The 18,596-nt window shown below is 48.8% G+C and overlaps 1 protein-coding gene across 5 annotated transcripts in view; it reads right to left on the bottom strand.

The window, feature by feature from the left end:
- SHROOM3 (shroom family member 3) overlaps window positions 1-18,596 on the bottom strand; it is a 164,174-nt gene that overhangs the window by 8,353 nt on the left and 137,225 nt on the right. For 4 of the 5 annotated variants that reach the window (XM_073340435.1, XM_073340431.1, XM_073340433.1 and 1 more), the window contains 5 exons: window positions 17,282-17,358; window positions 11,201-12,115; window positions 9,002-9,493; window positions 7,514-7,664; window positions 709-981 (listed from right to left, as the gene is read on the bottom strand). In XM_073340435.1, the coding sequence (XP_073196536.1) occupies window positions 709-981; window positions 7,514-7,664; window positions 9,002-9,493; window positions 11,201-12,115; window positions 17,282-17,358 (1,908 nt within the window). The remainder of the gene's footprint in view (window positions 1-708; window positions 982-7,513; window positions 7,665-9,001; window positions 9,494-11,200; window positions 12,116-17,281; window positions 17,359-18,596) is intronic. The other variant, XM_073340432.1, reaches the window with a different exon arrangement.

Below are 18,596 nucleotides of genomic sequence, written 5' to 3'. Positions count from 1 at the left end.
ATGGTGGGTGAGGTCATATCTTTTATTGGACCATCTTCTGTTGGTGAGAGAGATGAGCTTTTGAGTTTACACAGAGCTCTTCTTGTTTCTCTCACCAATAGAAGTCGGTCCAATAAAAGATATTATGTCACCCACCTTGTGTCTCCAATATCCTAGGACCAATACTTCATACAGCATGGTCAACATGGTGCAGACGGGGTTAGAAATTGTTAACAAAACACGATTGAGCCATGGTTTCTGCCATGCTTTTGCCCCCCGAGCATGGTCTGGCCACAAAGGGCTAAAACATGGTTAGCTGGAGCCAAGAGACCACCATTTGTCCAGCTATGTGCTGCTTCGTCTGCAGTTCTGCTTGCACAGCTGATGGTAAGACCAGTCAAAACAAATGCTTTTTTTACATTGCCAAGATGCACAGGGCGAGAGTCATTTGTACAAAATATCAGCCAAGATTCGTGGGGCCAGAATCGTGTTTTTTATACCCAGGGAACAGGCTCAACTGTTGGCTCCACTTTGGAGGCTACAATCCTATATATGGCTGGGAGTTTCAAAGGTTCCTAAGAGACTTAGAGGCCCGGTTCCCGTTGACGCACCTAATTCCTTGAAGCCCGTTTGAAAGTCCCAGCCTATATGTGTGTGTTCTTCTAATCACCCATTTGTTCAGCGCTCTGAAAATCACCAACATTCTAAAGTTTACAAAAAGAGACATACCCACTCTTCAGTATTCACATCTTCACCTAGGCTGCTCAAAACGTTCTCCACCCGGGCCAGACGCCCTGAGAGGGAGAGCAAGAGGTTCACCACTTTATCCAGGTCGCCTATGAACATCTTGTATTTGTCAAACTCGTTGGGCTTGCATAACTCGCTGATCAACACCTCCACCTCCTCTCCCAGGGCATTATTCATCTTGATGTCTTCTAGCAGGCTCTCCTTAGCTTCCTGCAAGATCTCCAGTTTGTGGGACAAACTCGTGATGAGCTCAGCCTGGTAGGAGGGAAATATTATTACTAGTCTTTATAGGGTATGCTGTGCTGTCTGTGTGACCATATGAAAACATGGCCCTGGTCCCATTAGAATGAAAATTCAGCAAATGCTGACAATGATCACAGCGGGATGAGCTGGAGAGAGAAGAGGAAATGGAGGAGACAGTGAAACTCAATGGGAGAAGGTTTGAGCTGTTGGCCAAATGATATTAGGGTACCGCTTTACTTGCCTAGTAGCCCAAATCGTAACCTGCTTTTGTAATGATTGGGCAAGATTTTTGGTGCCACGCCTTGATGCACCACTTGATATACCTGAAAGGGAATATTGAAACTTCCCTTCCTTTGTAAAGCGCTTTGAGATCTCCGGATGAAGAGTGCTTTATAAGACTGTATATATTGAAATCAATGGGAGTTAGGCACTTAAGTACCTTTAAAAATCTGGGCCTATATCACACTCCCACACCTTCAGGATTCTTGTTTGCATGTTACTTTTTGCACTGTCCTTTGTTCAAATAAACATTATTTTAAAAATTGATTGAAAAAAAGGGAGCAAACGTGACTAATTAACCAAGACTCTGGCCAGGGTTGTTACGGTGTAACAAATGCCAGGGCTGGAAGTTGTTAGCTGCATAGTGCATGCTGGCTCAAAAAGCCTTGAGGGAAAAGAGAAAAAAAACTTGTTATGTTTTTCCCTCCTATTTTTGTCCTCTTAGACTGTACTATAAAGTGCTTGAAGCTTGGGGCTCTGAAGTACGTAGAAACCTCAGCATCAGGTGCAAGTGCCACTTTCAATTTCAGCTTCAGCCAGAGCCGTGGCATTTCTCCCTTGGCAGAACCCACTGCCTGGGCTGAAGTGGCCCTCAGCAAAGAGAAACAAACCAGCATGTAGCTTTACCAGCTAAGGAGAGTCAAAGCTCATTTTGTGAAAACCCCTGCAGCTGTTGCACAGCCAGTGGGAAAATCACCCTGAAGGGCAGCCATGCTGTGCATGTCCTGGAGTGCCTGATTCCGATTAGGGTTTGGAGGAAAGCAATAAGTACATGTATTCCCTGGTATGAGGCTGGTACTGCTACGGTTCTGCTTTCACTGAGCAGTTAGCCCCAGCAGAGTGTGCATCAGGAGCCGTTGGAACACCATGTGTTCTGCTTTTGCTTTCAGCTTCCTATGGAGTAATAATATATCATTATCGCTAGTTGAATATGCATTGCACACAGAGGCTACAGGGTACAATATGAGGTCTCATTCCAAAGAGTAAGTCCCTGGGGTATTGAAACGTTTCAAGGAACAACCCTCTTTCTATCAGAAGTGCCGGTAGTTTCATGTAGGCAGACTCTGTGCTTCAAATAAAGTGGATCTTTCACTACAGTCAAACAAACTGTAGTGGAAACTCTGGGGATGCTTGGAAGTGGTCTTTTAAAGCAAGGAGATGCCCATTAGAGGTAGTTTTCAAAGCAAGCTTCCCTCTATCTAAAGAATACAGTATCGTTTAGCCGGTTACCACCAGATGGCTGCATGATTCACAGATCTGTTGGGAGTCTAGAGCTGTCACCAGCAGTTAGTTTTCTGATTGCGGAGTCCATTAGCATTTCTGTGGCAGGGCCGAGGGTCAGTGAAATGTGAACAAATACTCTTAACCATAGATTTCAGCTGCCCAGGTTCACAGTGATGGGGCACAGCTAAGTCATTTCATTTTATAGCTGGGAATCCCCAAGGGGAAGATGACTGGCTGTTGGGTACTAATGCACAATGTTTTTTGGAAGGGGGAAGAGAAATTATAGCCTCAGCTCCTGATTCATTAGCATTACACTGTAAGCTCATCAGGGTAGGGACTGTATCTTCCCATGTGTTTGTGCAGTCCAATGGGGCCCAGCTGTGACTGGGACCTCAGAACTACTGGAATACAAACACATCATAAGAATGGCTCTGATCCTGGGTTGTGCTTTGGTCTCTTTGCAATGCTCTCCCCTTGCAAAGCGGCTCTAATCTCAGTGAATTCAGCCTTCCCTGTGCAGGCAGATCCTCAGGGGGATTACTGGAGCCACCATAGCTGCTCCTACACCAACCTCTGTTGCAGCCAGTGCAGGGAGTGTGGCCATGGAAAAGGGGCGTGGCTTGGGAATTCCTATGCCCTAGTGCAGGGTTCCCAATTTTTTTCCCGAGTCCCACTGGTGCAGCTGCAATGGGCACTGCAGCCCACTATTAACATGAGTCCGTCAGGGAGAGGGGCATCACCGGGCGTGAGCTGCCCCTCACCTCAGCAGGAACCAGGGCCAGTGCAAGGCGAAGGGGCCAGGCAGGTGCCACAGCCAGCCCCTGCCAACACCCCCAGCATCAGCAGCCTGCTGAGTGCCCTGAGCTTGTCACCTGCAGCCTGGCCTCAGTCAAACACCCAGCACCTTGGGGTGCCTCACAGACACCCCCTGCCTGGGAATGAGGAAAGGACTTGAGGGCTGCCGCTGCCAGGAAGAGGCCCAGCTGTTTCCTTGACGGTCCCCATCATGGCATTGTCCAGGTGGAAACCGAGTAGCACCACCGAGTCCCGGTACCTGGGGGAGCCATGGGACCAATACTCCAGAGAGCCTGACACTCATTGATCCTGGGGTGCGGCAACTCAGAGCAGAAACAGCCGTGAACCTTCCAGCCTCCTCCAGCCACCCTGGGAGCCACCGCCTTCTCCTTGCCCTCCATCTGGCAGCACTGCTTTGCCCTCTCCCAGCCCTAGGCACAGGCCATCTCCAGCAGCACTCCGCCAACAAATACAATTTGGTGGGGGCAACATTCCCCATGCCCCTCCCAAACTCCAGTAATGGCTGACCACCCGGGACTGTGTCGTGGCCCACCTTTAGGCTGCAGCCCACAGTTTGGGAACCCCTGCCCTAACGACCCCTTGTTGCCTTTGGCAGTTGATGTAGTTTAGAGCAGCCTTCAGGCTGTTGCAATCCATGCTAGAGAGCCAAGAGGCACAGAGCAGCCCCAGGATCGTGGGAGTGAAAAGAGCATCTTTGTGCTCCTTGGCTGTAGCTGAGGATCCAGTCATTCTAAACACATAAGAGGACCACACTGGTCTCACTACATGTGATCAAGAATCCTTTGCTACTCCGACCCCCCCCCCCATACACACAACAGCCAAGCAAACACCAAACAGCACCTCCTGGCACTAATACTTCTGACTGCAGGCCCAGTTTGCTCCTCAGTAGGAAAGAATATGTTTCTACTGAATGCTACAGATGGGCCCTCGCTATTGGGCAATGTGAAACCCTCAGCTGTGTGGCTGGAACGCAGGACATCATCAGCTGAATACAGGCTCATCCTCTGAAACTGGGCTGGGTGGCAGAACCTCCCTGTGCCGAAGCGTTTGTCCTGAGCCTCGGCTCACTTGCTCCTGGGTAGCTCCAGTGGCTGCAGGGGCTGCACTCCGGATTCACACCGGCGTCCGGGAGAACAGAACTGAGGTCCCTTGTCTTTTGCCAGGTGCTATTGTAGTGACCCAGCTAGAATTCATGGGCCTGGGAAACTGGGGGCAAGGGCGTCGGTAGCCAAAGGAGCAAAGAAGGCAGCTGAATTATTACAGTGGCAAATGGGAAAATGCCACAGAGCCACTCAAAGGGCCTGGTCTAAAGCCCAATGGGAGCATTTCCAGTGACTTCCACGAGCTTTGGATGAGGCCCAGAGCGCGCTGCATTGGTGCTACTCACTGGTGATCTGCAAGTTTTGCCGGAGAACCGTGACCGGTCATTCAGAATGTTGTCTGTGTATAGTCCCTGTCCTTGAGCCCCTTGTACCAGGACAGTGTCAGGTGGTGGGGGTGGAGGCAGGGAGCAAACATACCTTTTAATCAGAGCTTTGTCCTGGAATGCCTAGGAGTCTGAAGTGGACCTGAAAGCACTTGCTTTGTATTCATTAATCAGTGACTCCCCTGCCCTTCCAAATGCCAGCTCACACAGTCCTTTGCATATTTACAATGGAAATGTGCTTGCTTTACCCAAATGACCTCTTGGAGTAGCTGCCTCCCCTCATAATACCTATGCAAATGTTACTTCACACAGACACCCAGCAAACATGCCAAAGCAATCTCGCTAATCACTCAGATCCATTTCTGTTTTCCCACGCAAATGTAACCTTTGATTCTTGGGACTTGTCCCCTTCTGGCAGGCTTGCACCTACTTGCTGGCTTGTCAATCCTTCACTACATGCATCTGAATCATTAGCTCAACCCCTTATCCTTCTTGTCTTTTTGTTGATACGGGCGGATGGGCGTTAGCTATGTTCAACAGCACTCAAAGGATTAATCCAATGCTGCAAATCTTGGACTGTCTGTAACTAGTAGATTTAAAGTGAAGTGCGCTACAAACTGTGGACTAGGCTAGTTATTTAAACCAGGTGTTAAGTGGGGCAGAAGGCACAAGCTAAATGTTTGTGATCACTTGCGCGTTGTCAAATCATTTATTCAGTATGCAGTTATTATCCTGCATCTCTGCAGAATCATAGAAACGAGACAAGGCCTGTTACCTTAGCTATATTCCACTGCCAGGGTTGGATTGCTCCCTACAGAACATTTTCTAGCACATTGCTGAAGTTTATTTTAAATGTCCTATGAAATGGAGCTTCCCAATTCTATCTTTAATTATTTGCATTCCGGGTGCACCAAGATGGCCCAAATGAGATTGGGTTCCCCTTCTATCTAGGCCTTGTACATACACATAATAAGAGACAGACCCTGGCCCAAGGAGTTTACAATCACAATAGACAAGACAGACAATGGCTGGGAGCAGACACAGAAGGGAAACTAGCATTGAGTGGTGAAGGGATTCAGCCAAGCTCACACAACAGGCCAGTTGCCACACTGGGTCTAAGACCCAGGTTGCCAGATTCCCAGTCCAGTGTCCTAGACACTAGATCAAGCAACGTGTGAGCTCAGTGCGCAAAGTATATACACGTGTTTACAACACAGGGTACTTGTGCAACTCTTTGTATATTTCAGCCTGTTCAAACTAACCTATCATACTGAAGGAATAAAAATACTGTTATGTTATCCTGTCCAGTGAGACACAGTGTGCTGTCAAGTTACAGCAGTGATTTGTTTTTGACTTGGGGGGAAAAGAACATAGAAATATGTGTGGGTTCTCTCCAGCAACAACCTGCCTCCAGGGATTTGCGAGCTTTGCAGTGTCCATCTTCAGTGGGTCACAAAGGTGAGAATTCCCCTGGCAACCTAGGAGCCCTGCCACCAGCCCTGCCAGAACTGAGTTCTAGGAACTGACATCAAGAGCCTCAGCAACAGAGTGGAGCAAGAGAGAGCCCAAGGCACTGGGCTGGGCATCACAGGACCTGGGTTCTGTTCCTGCCTCTGCCACTGACCTGAGCTGTGACCTTGGTTGGGCAAGTCACTACCTTTCTGTTTCCTCTCCCACCTTCTGTAAGCTCTTTGGGGCAGGGACTCTCTTGTAATAAAGACCGTATGGCACCTAGAACAACTGGGGTGAACCTCAAGCTGACACTAGGAAAGCCAAAATTCACACAAGTTGGAACCAGTGTTCCCTCTAATTTTTTCCATGTGCGGAATTAATTTTGTTATATGCACCAATATGGAAGTAATGTGTGACTTCATACTGGTGCACAAAACAAAATTCATGTGGTGGGGGTGGGGCCGAGGGGTTCGGAGTGTGGGAGCGGGCTCAGGGCTGGAGCAGAGGGCTGGGTGCAGGGGGTGAGGGCTCCGGCTGTGGATGTGGGCCCTGGAGTGGGGCCAGGGAACAGGGGATCAGGGCTGGGGCAGAGGGTTGGGTGCAGAGGGTGAGGTTGGCTGGGGGGTGTGGGCTCTAGGGTGGGGCTGGGGATGAGAAGTTTGGGGTGCAGGAGGGTGCTGAGGGGCTACGGTGGGGAAAGAGGACTCCCCCCAACTCTCTCTCCCCGCAGCAGCACCTGGGCTGGAGGGAGAGGTGCCTCTCCCTGCCGTGGCAGCTCTGGGGCCTGCAGGATAGGCTCCCCTCCCCCGGCCCCAGCAGGTCCTGGCTGGGGGAGGGCCACTCCCCGGCTGGGTCCAAGCCACTCTGGCTGCGCCACCCTGGTTGCAGCTGGGTCTGCGCTGCCTGGCCAAGCCTGGGGCTGGGCTGGGTCGCCCCGGCTGCAGCTGGGCCTGATACAGCTGCGGCTGGGCCCGATCTGGCAGCGGCTGGGTTCCAGACCATTCTGGCTGTGCCACCCCAGCAGGGGCCTGATCGTGGCTGAGCCTGGGTCCAAACCACTCCGGCCGCAGCTAGGGCCACCCTGGCCATGGCTGGGCCTGATCGCACTGCTGAATATGACCCCTGGAGTGGGGCCAGGGAACAGGGGATCAGGGCTGGGGCAGAGGGTTGGGTGCAGAGGGTGAGGTTGGCTGGGGGTGTGGGCTCTGGGGTGGGGCTGGGGATGAGGAGTTTGGGGTGCAGAAGGGTGCTGAGGGGCTACGGCAGGGAAAGAGGACCCCTCCCCCCCAGCTCTCTCTCCCCGCAGCAGCACACGCAGACCAACAGAAACCCACGCTGTGAATTTACCTTCTTCTCATTGATGTCCAGCTGTTCCTCTTCCTTGTCCACATCTTTTGGCAAGTCTCTGATTTTATTCAGCAGCTCTGCTTTGGGGGCCGACATGTTATAGTAAGCAGTGCAGGTGACCAAAGTTACAGCAACTTCCTTTTCTTCTCTTCTATACCACAGTGAAAAAGACGCACAACAGATGCAGAGAGGGCTTTAGTTTAGATAAGGGAATAGAGAAATGTCAGGGTATCAGCTAGGATAGTCTATTAATAGGGTCTGTAAAGGAGACTGCCACTTCCCACCAGTAGATGGTGCATGTCAGCCTATTTTCAAATCCTTCCACACTGGGAAAGCCAGCACAATCGCACTGATGTTTGGTTGTCTGCTAACAACTTGTCTAAACACTGGGGCCGGATCCTCAGCTAGTCTAAACTGGTATAGCGCCACTGAAGTCAATTTAATTGAATATCTTATCCAGCATAATCCAGTTATAATTTATTACAGCAGGGCTTCTCCAGCTGTTGTATTTGGCCCTCTGTCTTACTCGAAGTATCAGAGGGGGTAGCCACGTTAGTCTGGATCTGTAAAAGCGGCAAAGAGTCCTGTGGCACCTTATAGACTTGTCTATAAGGTGCCACAGGACTCTTTGTCTAATGTTAAAAGAAAAGGAGGACTTGTGGCACCTTAGAGACTCACCCATTTATTTGAGCATGAGCTTTCGTGAGCTACAGCTCACTTCCTCGGATGCGTGCCAATGAAGCGAGCTGTAGCTCACGAAAGCTCATGCTCAAATAAATGGGTGAGTCTCTAAGGTGCCACAAGTCCTCCTGTTCTTTTTGCGGATACAGACTAACACGGCTGCTCCTCTGAAACCTGTCTTACGTTAGGCATTCTTCAAAGTTTTGGGTAAATTTTGCAGCACACAGTAGTATTTTTCATAAGCGATTCCCCCAGGCTCCCCCCCCCCAAAAAATATTGCCTCTCATAAACTATCTATCTGCCTTCCCAATGATTTGGTCCCGATTCTGTTCTCCCACCACTTTTACATGGAGGTAACTCCATTGGGTTCAATGGAGTTACTCCTGGTTACCCGCGTGTGAGAGATCAGAATTAGGCCCTTTCTCCCTGGTTTGGAGGCGTAGCATGGATCTCAGTTTCCAAAAACACGAGAAACGTCATTGCAGAGATTAGCCAACAAGGGGGTGGAGTGAAGCCACCTCTCCCTCCCCATGTGTCTATGCCAAACTCAGCACCATATTCTCTACTGGTCTTAGTGTCCTGGAGCTTAGAGGAGAGAAGGTCCCGAAGTCAATGGCTATGCACAGCCAAGACTGTAGGAATCCCGTTTACAGAATGATTTGCTAATCCCAGTGTATGGGGACTGAAAGCAAACTAGTGCTCCAGCCTCACTGGCAGGAGGAATTCAGCCTGCACTCTTCCATACAAGCGAGCAGGCTAAGAGCACTTCTTATATATCAGCTAAACCCTGAAATGAACCGGGCTCACCTGTCATCCTCAGGCACCGTCCTGCTGGCTTTCTTTTGCATCATCTTCCTTTTCATGTTGCTATCTTTCAGCAAGCTGGTTCCATTGGGAAAGATCCCTTCCATTAAGTCCATGGTTGTCTTCATTCTGGAGTCTGGATCCAGGATATCTGCTAGAGACTTATCCCTATGGACGATCTCCTTGGCTAGGGCCTCTGACTTAATATCCTCTGGGGTCTTCTTCTTCACTTGAATAGCTGTGCCCTGAGTCCCGGGGCTGAGGCCACCATTTTCCGAATCCTTCCCCTGGGCCTCTGGCTCTTTCAGGTTGCCTCCAAGTTGCTCTGCATTCTGCTTCTCAGAGTTCGGCCACTCCCCTTGAGCAGCAGGTGACTGGTGCAGTGACTCAGTGTTCCCAACAGGTGGTGAAGCGGCCCAGCTGGTTTCCCTGCTGTTGGAGCTCAACCCCGGCTTTCCCCTGTCAACCAGACTCCTGGGAAACCTGCCAAAGCTGCTGTGGACAGAAAAATTCTATGACAAACATGGGGTGAAGGACTCCTTTTGGAGAGTGAAGGTACGGCACAAGCAAGAGAGGTGAATAGTAGATCACATTTCCCTTTCCACTACACGTTCTCTGGTCTATTTGAACTGTAAGCTCTTTGGGGCAGAGACTGCCTCTTGCTAATTGTTTGTACCTAGAAAAACCCACTCTAAGAAGCTAGTGGCACCAGAAGTAAATGATCCCCACGACTCCGAAGCACAGTTGCTTCCTTATTCCAGTAAAGACTGAATGAGTGAGTTACAAACTTCTTGTGTTGGACAATGTGGGGCAACTGTTGTGCTCACTCCCAGTGACACATAACAAGCTGATCCTTGCTGGGGGAGCTAAAACGACAGCAGCCACCCTCCTAGCAAGCGGTCGGAGATCAGGTTTGTCAGCCCCACAAGGAAGTCAATCAGCTTGACATTCTCAAGCTGGGAACGAGAATAAGCCTGAACAATTCAAATCCTAGCTGTCCTTTTCACACTGACACCAAAGGTTCCTTAACAACTCACTGCCACAGCCCTGCTAATAAAGTTGGGATGGGCCCGATCCTCAGCTGGTATAACTTTGAAGTCCATGAAGCTGCTCTGATTTACACCAGCCCACGGCCTGCTTTACAAGTGACTCTGGCGGGATAAACTAATTGCACTCAGGAGCTGCGATATTTGCATAACCACCTCTTGACACCCAGTCACCATGTTGTGACAGGATCATTTTGCGCAGGCTCTGTGATATATTCGGAGACACTTTGATCCTGCAAGTCTAGGTTTCATGTGGGATCATCCCCCTCAAAACCTGGGAGGTCCCCCTGACAAGTGGAATGGAGAGCACCCACCGCAGCACGTCAGAACCCCAGGACTGATTCTCCTCTCACACAGCAATAAATAAGGCGTAATGTCCTTGTGCTGTAACTGAGAGGAGAATCAAGCCCAGGATATTCTGTTAGTTACAGGCCTCAGTGATAGCCATAGGTTTATGAGACCTATGCAGCTGCATAGGGCCCATTTAACCAGGGATCTCCTTGCCCTGCCAGTGCCACCGACAGTAATGGACTTGCCAACTTTGGGTACTGACTCAGGCTCACAGATCTCGGGCTGCAGGGCTAAAAATAGCAGGGTAAACATTCGGATTTGACACTGGAGCCTGGGCTCTGAAATCCCATGACGGGGGTGGGTCTCAAGACCCCAGGCTCCAGCCTGAGCTTGAGTGTCAACATCGCTTTTTTAGCCCTGCAGCCCGAGCCCCACAAGGAGCAGTAGGTGTCGCGGGTTTTTTATTGCCGTGTAGGTGCCATAGAGCTTGAAAACCAGAGGGGACCATTTCGTCTGCCCCGTCCCCCGTATAGCACAGACCACAGTCTCAGCATTCTGTGACACCCCCTTCTTTCTTAGTGTCACTGATCCTTCTCTGTCCGCCCACAGAGCCAGAAGCGAGCAAGTTCTGGTGACAGAGACTTTGTCCAACTTCCCTGCTTTCCTTGCTGTGAGCGTACACTCCCTAGAAGCCTTTCCGCTCAGCTAGTGGCTGTGAATGGGTCCCATGGGTATGCAGTGTGTGTGTGTGGGGGGGGGGTGCTCCATCCCAGATGGATTGGGCCCGGCATATCTTACCCCTTATGGCCCTACAAAGACTAAAGCTGGCCCGGGAAGACACCAGGGCATTACAGCTCTCCCTTACCTTATTTTGGTCTCTTCTACAAGCCTTGTGGATTTGTCTCCTGTTATCCCACCTGCTTCAAATGCAGCCGGAGGAGGAGGTGGAAATACCTCTGCGTCGCTTGTGAAAGCGCTGGGGCTCCACTCAGGAAGAGGAGGTGGTGGTGGCGGAGGGGGTAAGGGTTTAAATGCAGTCCCTACAGCACCAGGCTGCGAGTCCTTGATAAACACCTCATCGTCTCCCTCTTCCAGCAGGCCCGGTGGGGGAGTCAGCTGAAGGCCTGACTCGGAGATCCGCAGAGAGATCTTCCCAGAGGGAGGAGGAGTCTCCGGATCGGAAGAAGTGCTGCTTTGTATCGGTAGGCTCTGCCATCTTTGAAAGAACTTTTGCCCAGACACCTGAGAAGACACCGAGCCCTTTGGGAAGCTGTCATCATTGACCGAATGAGCCCATTTCACTTTGGATGGGAGGAGTCTCTGAGTAAGCATGGCCTTTCTCTGCATTGCTTCTTCGGCTGAGTCCTCAGGGGAGCTGTCATTATGGTACAGAGGCCGTGCCTGACCCTTATCATTGCCTTCAGTGGGGACCGTGTCTAGTTTGGTACGTTGCCTCATTGCCAGGTCGTCCCCAGCAGCCTGCAGATCTGAGGGAGTCTGGGTGGAATGAGCAGCGGTAGATTGGGACTGACCAGGTCCAGAAGGAATACGGTTAAGAAGCAAGGGTCTGGCTCCCTGCTTAGGTTCGGAAGAATGATTCTTCAAGTCTGTTGGCGATGAGACACACCTTTGAGTCCTGCTGATTTGCTTAGGGGATTCTGAGGCCTGGTGGCTCTCAATCAGAGTGGACGAGCTTGTGAGGTCATTGCCAGGAGGATGGGGACGATAATTTGGGATTGTTGGCTTTTCAGGGTGGCTTCTTTTCTTACTGCTGTAGGACCTAAGACAAGATATAACTAAGATAAATCTACCATTTTCATTCAAGGAACCCTTTAAAAAGCTAAGAACCCCTTTAAAAAGCTAAGAACTCACATGTACCCCTTTAAAAAGCTAAGAACTCACATTAGACCTTAATACCAGAGGCATGCTGCCAATTTCTGCCTCCAGTTAAAGCTGATTTCAGTGGGATTGCACTGGTGAAACCAGCAGTTAATTCTGGTCCACTCAGAGTAGGCACACAGATATTATGGTGATGGACTGGGCACCATATAAGGACCTAGAGAAATAAAAATTACAACTAATCTATTAATAGGTTTTTTCCCCCCAAAGGGTGATGTGTAACAGGGTGAATAATCTGGTTTGAGGACTGTAGGAGAAATATATTTCTGTGGGCATGAGAGTCATGAAGTTCGATCCAACTTACAGAAAACAGCAGGAACTGTAGCTAACAATGCAGGCAACATAGCTAATCATGCAAGACCTAAGCAACACAGCTATCTATACAGGGACAACCTAGGTCCAATGCACTAGTTATTTAACTCCAGTTAGCATCTTGATTTATTATCGGCAGTGCATGTAGTGACTCCTAGAGACACTTCTTATTAAAGACCCTGTTTTTGGTTGCTTATAATTTTGCCAAATTTAATCTGTGTGGGCTGAAATGTCCCATGCTGGGTGTCTGCTTCAGGCTGCTTTTTTTTTTTTTTTTTGGAACATTTCAGCTAAAATGCTTCCAAGAATGAGGCTAGAGAGAAATACATTGTTTTAGCCATCTTAAAAAATTCTTAGAACTGTGAGGTCCTCTGGAAAAATAGCATATTATGTACTATTCATGCAAAACTGTTATTAGATGTATTGTAACGCATACACACAAGGAGGGCCCAAGTAAGGTTGCAGAGGCAAACTTAATTTTGACATTTCCTAACTTTTGAGTGCTCCACTTTGCAACATCAACGTTCTCTTAATGTAGGGTTGGGGTGTTTTTGGTTTTTTTACCTAGTGCCAGATGGGTTCCAGGCACTTTGCAGACAATACAAAGACAAGTACTTTGCCCCAGTGAGCTACCAATCTGAATGGGCAACAGACTAAATTGTTCACACCACTTTTAAGGATGTTCTCAGATGAATCAGAAATACAGCACTTGTCTTGAAAGTGAAAGCCCCACTTAGAACATCATATAAAACTCATAAGCCTGAGCAGGTATTTAGCTCAAAAACAAAATTAATGATAATACATACAAGATATTCCAAGCATGCATGAGGCTGTAGAAAAAAATCCTATAGTATTGCCCTTATATTTGTAAATAGTTAAAGACTGCACTATTGAAATGATCTGTTGCAGGTGCTGTTTGAGATTTGGAGCCAAAAGTTGCTTTCAGTTATGCTGGTGCACACCAGCAATAACACCATGAAAGCCTGGGGGTTACTCTGGATTTACATTGGTGTAACTGAGAACAGAATTTGGCAGCTCATGCCTGGGAAGACGGGGCTGTCTGTGGTTCTTGGACAGTAGCAATGTGCGATCTTTGAGCCACTCAGTGTTTGTCACAAGAACCGGATGGTAGTTCTCCAGTTTAGAGGCCTGTCACACTGTAGTAACATTTGCTGATCCTCAGACTGGTAAAGCCACATCAGTTACACATACTGCACTAACAACACAGATGTTGGAACTCGGGGAGAATTCCACTAGCATAGGAGCTGCACAGGTCTGGCATACGTGACCCTATATTGCTCCCTTTGCAGCCCTCGGCATAAGGGGTGCACTGGGGGCAGAGCTGGGAGAGGGTATTGAGGATGTGATGGGGAGAAGCTATAGCACTCAGAGCTTAGCTAGTCTGGGCTGGGGAACAATCTATTAGCAGCCATAGGGAGGCTGTCATAAGGTAGCGCAGCCATTGGGGCTGCTCTAACTTACACCAGGGGTCACACTGGTCCCTGGCAAGTACAATCTGGCACAGGTAGTCCTATTGACTTCAGGGGTCCTCCTCATGTGAATTCACTGATGTGAGTAAAAGGGGATCACAATCTGCCCTAAGTGGGCTTTTTAAATCTGGGAAGGGTCCAGCCCTGTTCCCACTGAAGTCAAAGGCAAAACTCCCACTCACTTAACGGTGTAGGGTCAGACTCAAAACATTTGGGTTCTGATATTAACACTCACAGCTGACACTGCTCATATCTGTGTTAGCAGGTTACCACGGTGACCAGAGGTCCCAATATGATCAGGACCGTCCCAATATTAGGGACTTTGTCCTATATACGCACTATAAGGTGGGTAGAAAGTTGGCTAGATTGTCGGGCTCAACGGGTAGTGATCAATGGCTCCATGTCTGGATGGCAGCCAGTATCAAGTGGAGTGCCCCAAGGGTCGGTCCTGGGGCCGGTTTTGTTCAATATCTTCATAAATGATCTGGAGGATGGTGTGGATTGCACTATCAGCAAATTTGCAGATGATACTTAACTAGGAGGAGCGGTAGATACAGTGGCAGGTAGGGATAGGATACAGAGGGACCTAGACAAATTGGAGGATTGGGCCAAAAGAAATCTGATGAGGTTCAACAAGGATAAGTGCAGGGTCCTGCACTTAGGACGGAAGAACCCAATGCACCGCTACAGACTAGGAACCGAATGGCTTAGGCAGCAGTTCTGCGGAAAAGGACCTAGGGGTGACAGTGGACGAGAAGCTGGATATGAGTCAACAGTGTGCCCTTGTTGCCAAGAAGGCCAATGGCATTTTGGGATGTATAAGTAGGGGCATAGCGAGCAGATCAAGGGACGTGATCGTTCCCCTCTATTTGACATTGGTGAGGCCTCATCTGGAGTACTGTGTCCAGTTTTGGGCCCTGCACTACAAGAAGGATGTGGATAAATTGGAGAGAGTCCAGCGAAGGGCAACAAAAATGATTAGATGTCTGGACTTATGAGGAGAGGCTGAGGGAACTGGGATTGTTTAGTCTGCAGAAGAGAAGAATGAGGGGGGATTTGATAGCTACTTTCAACTACCTGAGAGGTGGTTCCAAAGAGGATGGTTCTAGACTATTCTCAGTGGTAGAAGAGGACAGGACAAGGAGTAATGGTCTCAAGTTGCAGTGGGGGAGGTTTAGGTTGGATATTAGGAAAAACTTTTTCACTAGGAGGGTGGTGAAACACTAGAATGCGTTACCTAGGGAGGTGGTAGAATCTCCTTCCTTAGAAGTTTTTAAGGTCAGGCTTGACAAAGCCCTGGCTGGGATGATTTAATTGGGGATTGGTCCTGCTTTGAGCAGGGGGTTGGACTAGATGACCTCCTGAGGTCCCTTCCAACCCTGATATTCTATGATTCTAACTATGTCCCTCCTCCCTCCCAAAAAAGTGCCCCAATTTTTCACACTTGCTATCTGGTCAGCCTACATGTCACAGTGGGACAAAACCACCCACAGAGGATCCTTTGTGGAGTCGCCAGGCGACACATGAGCAAAAAAGTGTCACCACTGAGTGATCCATCCATGTTTTTTTCAAGCACATGAATGGCACCAACACAAAACCCACGTACACAACGTGACATGGGCCCAGTGCAGGGCTGGGGTGAGTGGGCATGTAACTCCCCAGAGTCAATGGAGTTTCAGGGGTGTATTTGGTCCCTGCACTCCATGTTTTATCTATCCAAAGAATCCTGACCATTAAGTGCAGGGCACTTTACATTCCACTGGAAAATATGCTAATACAACACACGTGTTGCGGATGCAGTAGAAACGTCACAAAGATGTGAAGATAGTAAAGCAATCCAGGAATGCTGCTCTTGGCAGGAAAACACATAACATAATAACCCCTTTCCTGCCCCTCTTGGCTCACTTTCAGACCTGGTGTTAAATTCAGTTACTTAGAAAGCTGCTTGGAAATGATGGAAGTTACAATATAGCGAAGAATTATGAAACACTGAAGGTAAAAAAAATGGAGAGGGCAGGAAGAGTTTAAGAATAAGAGCCAGCTGTGTCATCCTCTAATGAGCACTGCAAACACTGTTCAAATCCTGTAGGAAAACTGCATGTTTTAAAATATTCCAAAATGGTGGTGATGTAGGACAAAATTCTCTTCTGTGGTTTACACTACAAATCTCTAAGGAGCATAGGAGTCGTGAGACTGGATCAGAACCATCTAATCCAATATCCTGTCTCTGACTTACCCTGTCTTATCCACCTGGATTGCATTTCCAGCACTCACTGCATTGTTGCCCCGATGCCATTCGAAGGCGATTTGGGAGATGGCTGGGGATGTGATTCCCAAAGTGATGAAAGGGTGGAAAGTATCTTTTTTGTAGGTGGCCGGAGAGCAGAATTCCCTTTTGAATAATTATCTTAATACTGCCTGGGTTTTGTTGTGATCACATGTGTCTCGGTGTCTAGAGCTTTGCATAGGAGTCTTTTTAATATTTAAATTGAAACAAATATATAAAACTGACCACCTTGAAATCTGGTCAGTATCAAAAAGCCTGTTACTTAGCAGTGTCAGGTACTATGCATGCCCCTGTGCCCCCGACCTAGTTTGTGGGCTTTACAATCACATTTAAATGTGTCCCTCTCCCTATACTGAGTGAAAGACCCTGACTGTACAGGGAAAACAAGGAAACCGTCTCACTGCAAAGCCCCCACCCCAGCAAGATACCTAACCACCTGCCCACCAATGGGAATGTTCATGTGCTAAGATTAGGTACCCTGCTGGATCAGGGCCAAATAAACATACAGGCACATTAGGGTAATTTTTCTCCAGTTTCTCTCAGTTGTGGCTGTAGAGATTTACAGAGACCCAGGAATGTAAGATGTGACATTTAACAATAGCCGGTCAAACATTGTCAGAGAGAAGTGTTATTTTTAAGTCAACAGGACTTCTGCATACTAAACTAGGATAGACCATGCTACAGAAATGTGCATCGGGGAGAGGAGATCGGAGAGAAGGTTTTACCTTTAACTAATTTCTATGCTGAAAAACAAGAGCTAACAGCAGCTTAGCCCCTCTAACTCTGCCAGGTGTATCACGTATGACAACCAAAATGCGGTCTCCCAGTGCACCCACAGCATATGGTTTGTCCAGCTCCTAATATCCCATTCATTTAAATCAACGACATATTACAGTTGCTGCCAACAACAAAGGGGTTAGCACCAGCAACTGGAGAAGAGACATAAATATAAACCTACCCATCTCCTGCACCAACCACGTAAGAAGGATTTTTCACCAAGTGGCCAAATTCATTACTTTCCCCTCTCAGCAAGTCCTGGAACACAAAAAGGAGCAGAGTGAGCAGCAAGTTGAAAACGGCTGAAGCTTCTTAACACAAGAGCACTCTGTGTGTCATTTACACTGGGAAGTAAAGAGCAGGAGTGTGGTCTAGTGGTTAGAGTAAAACTATGCCACCAGGGAACTTCTGAGGTGCTCGCTAAACCAAATGGATTCACCCTTGCTGACACACGGAGGCCTGCTTGGCAGCAATTCTACCACCACCCTCCCTAAGAGGTTTTACAGAAGGATGGGGGCCTACGTTCCCTTCAGAGCTGCCCCCCAGTGAAGGCTGCTGTGGAGATGCCATGAATCAGCCATTGCCCTCACTTCCCCGGCCAACACCGCTCCTTTTCCTGCTGGTCACCCAAGGAAGGGGAGACTGTGGTGGTTTTCTGTGGCCAGACTTACCTCAGTGGAAGCCAGAGTTGAATATTGCCCAGAGACTGAAAGAGCCTTCAACCATACTGTGATTCTGAGGCTGCCATTTTCCCTCACGCCCTTCCTCTGATTGGCAGGACAGCCCGTGTGAGCACAGCACAGATCTTGCTCCCATTACAATCAACGCAAGTTTTGCCCCAGGTGGCTTAAATGGGAACCGGATGAGGCCTGTGACTTCCTAAGTGGAAGCTAATTGTCAGTACTGCAGTGGTGTTCAGCTGGCCAGGGTAACGGTGCCTTGTCGCAGCACAATCCCTTCTCCTTGAACACCAAGCCATCACGTAGCTCTTCCTCACCAGAGCTCCGCCCAAGCCTAGCATAACGTGCCATAGCCAGCTCATCACCACTGCTGTACTGTAACGAGTCTCTCCGTCCTTTCGGAGCCCATTTCTGATCATGCGCCCACAGCCAGATCTTCAAAGACTCCCATTTAGACACCAAAATAAATGGCTGCATTTCAAAGGGCCTCAGCAGGTTGGCTGCTCTGCTCTTTTGAAAGGCTAGTCACTTGTCTCTATGGGAGTTGCTGGGTGCTGTGGACATTTGCAAAACCAGTGTTGAACACTGAAAAATCTGGCCCCGAGTTCTTTTGGAAATCTGGTTCCGACTGCTTCCCCCATAGGATTTAAGTCTATTACCTGACAGGATGGTAAATGCTGAGCATTCATTTCAAGACTCAATCTTTCCTCCCTAACTTTTCTGATGAGGTTTTCAGTGTAGGGCCCTTCATTCCAATTTTTCCCAGGTTTTGTTTGCTCTCTTTCCATTGTTGAGCATGGGAGGGGTAGGGTTTCT

This window comes from Lepidochelys kempii, chromosome 4 (genome assembly GCF_965140265.1).
Source record: "Lepidochelys kempii isolate rLepKem1 chromosome 4, rLepKem1.hap2, whole genome shotgun sequence".
Taxonomy (NCBI): Eukaryota; Metazoa; Chordata; order Testudines; family Cheloniidae; genus Lepidochelys; species Lepidochelys kempii.
This window is presented reverse-complemented; position numbering and strand designations above follow the sequence as displayed.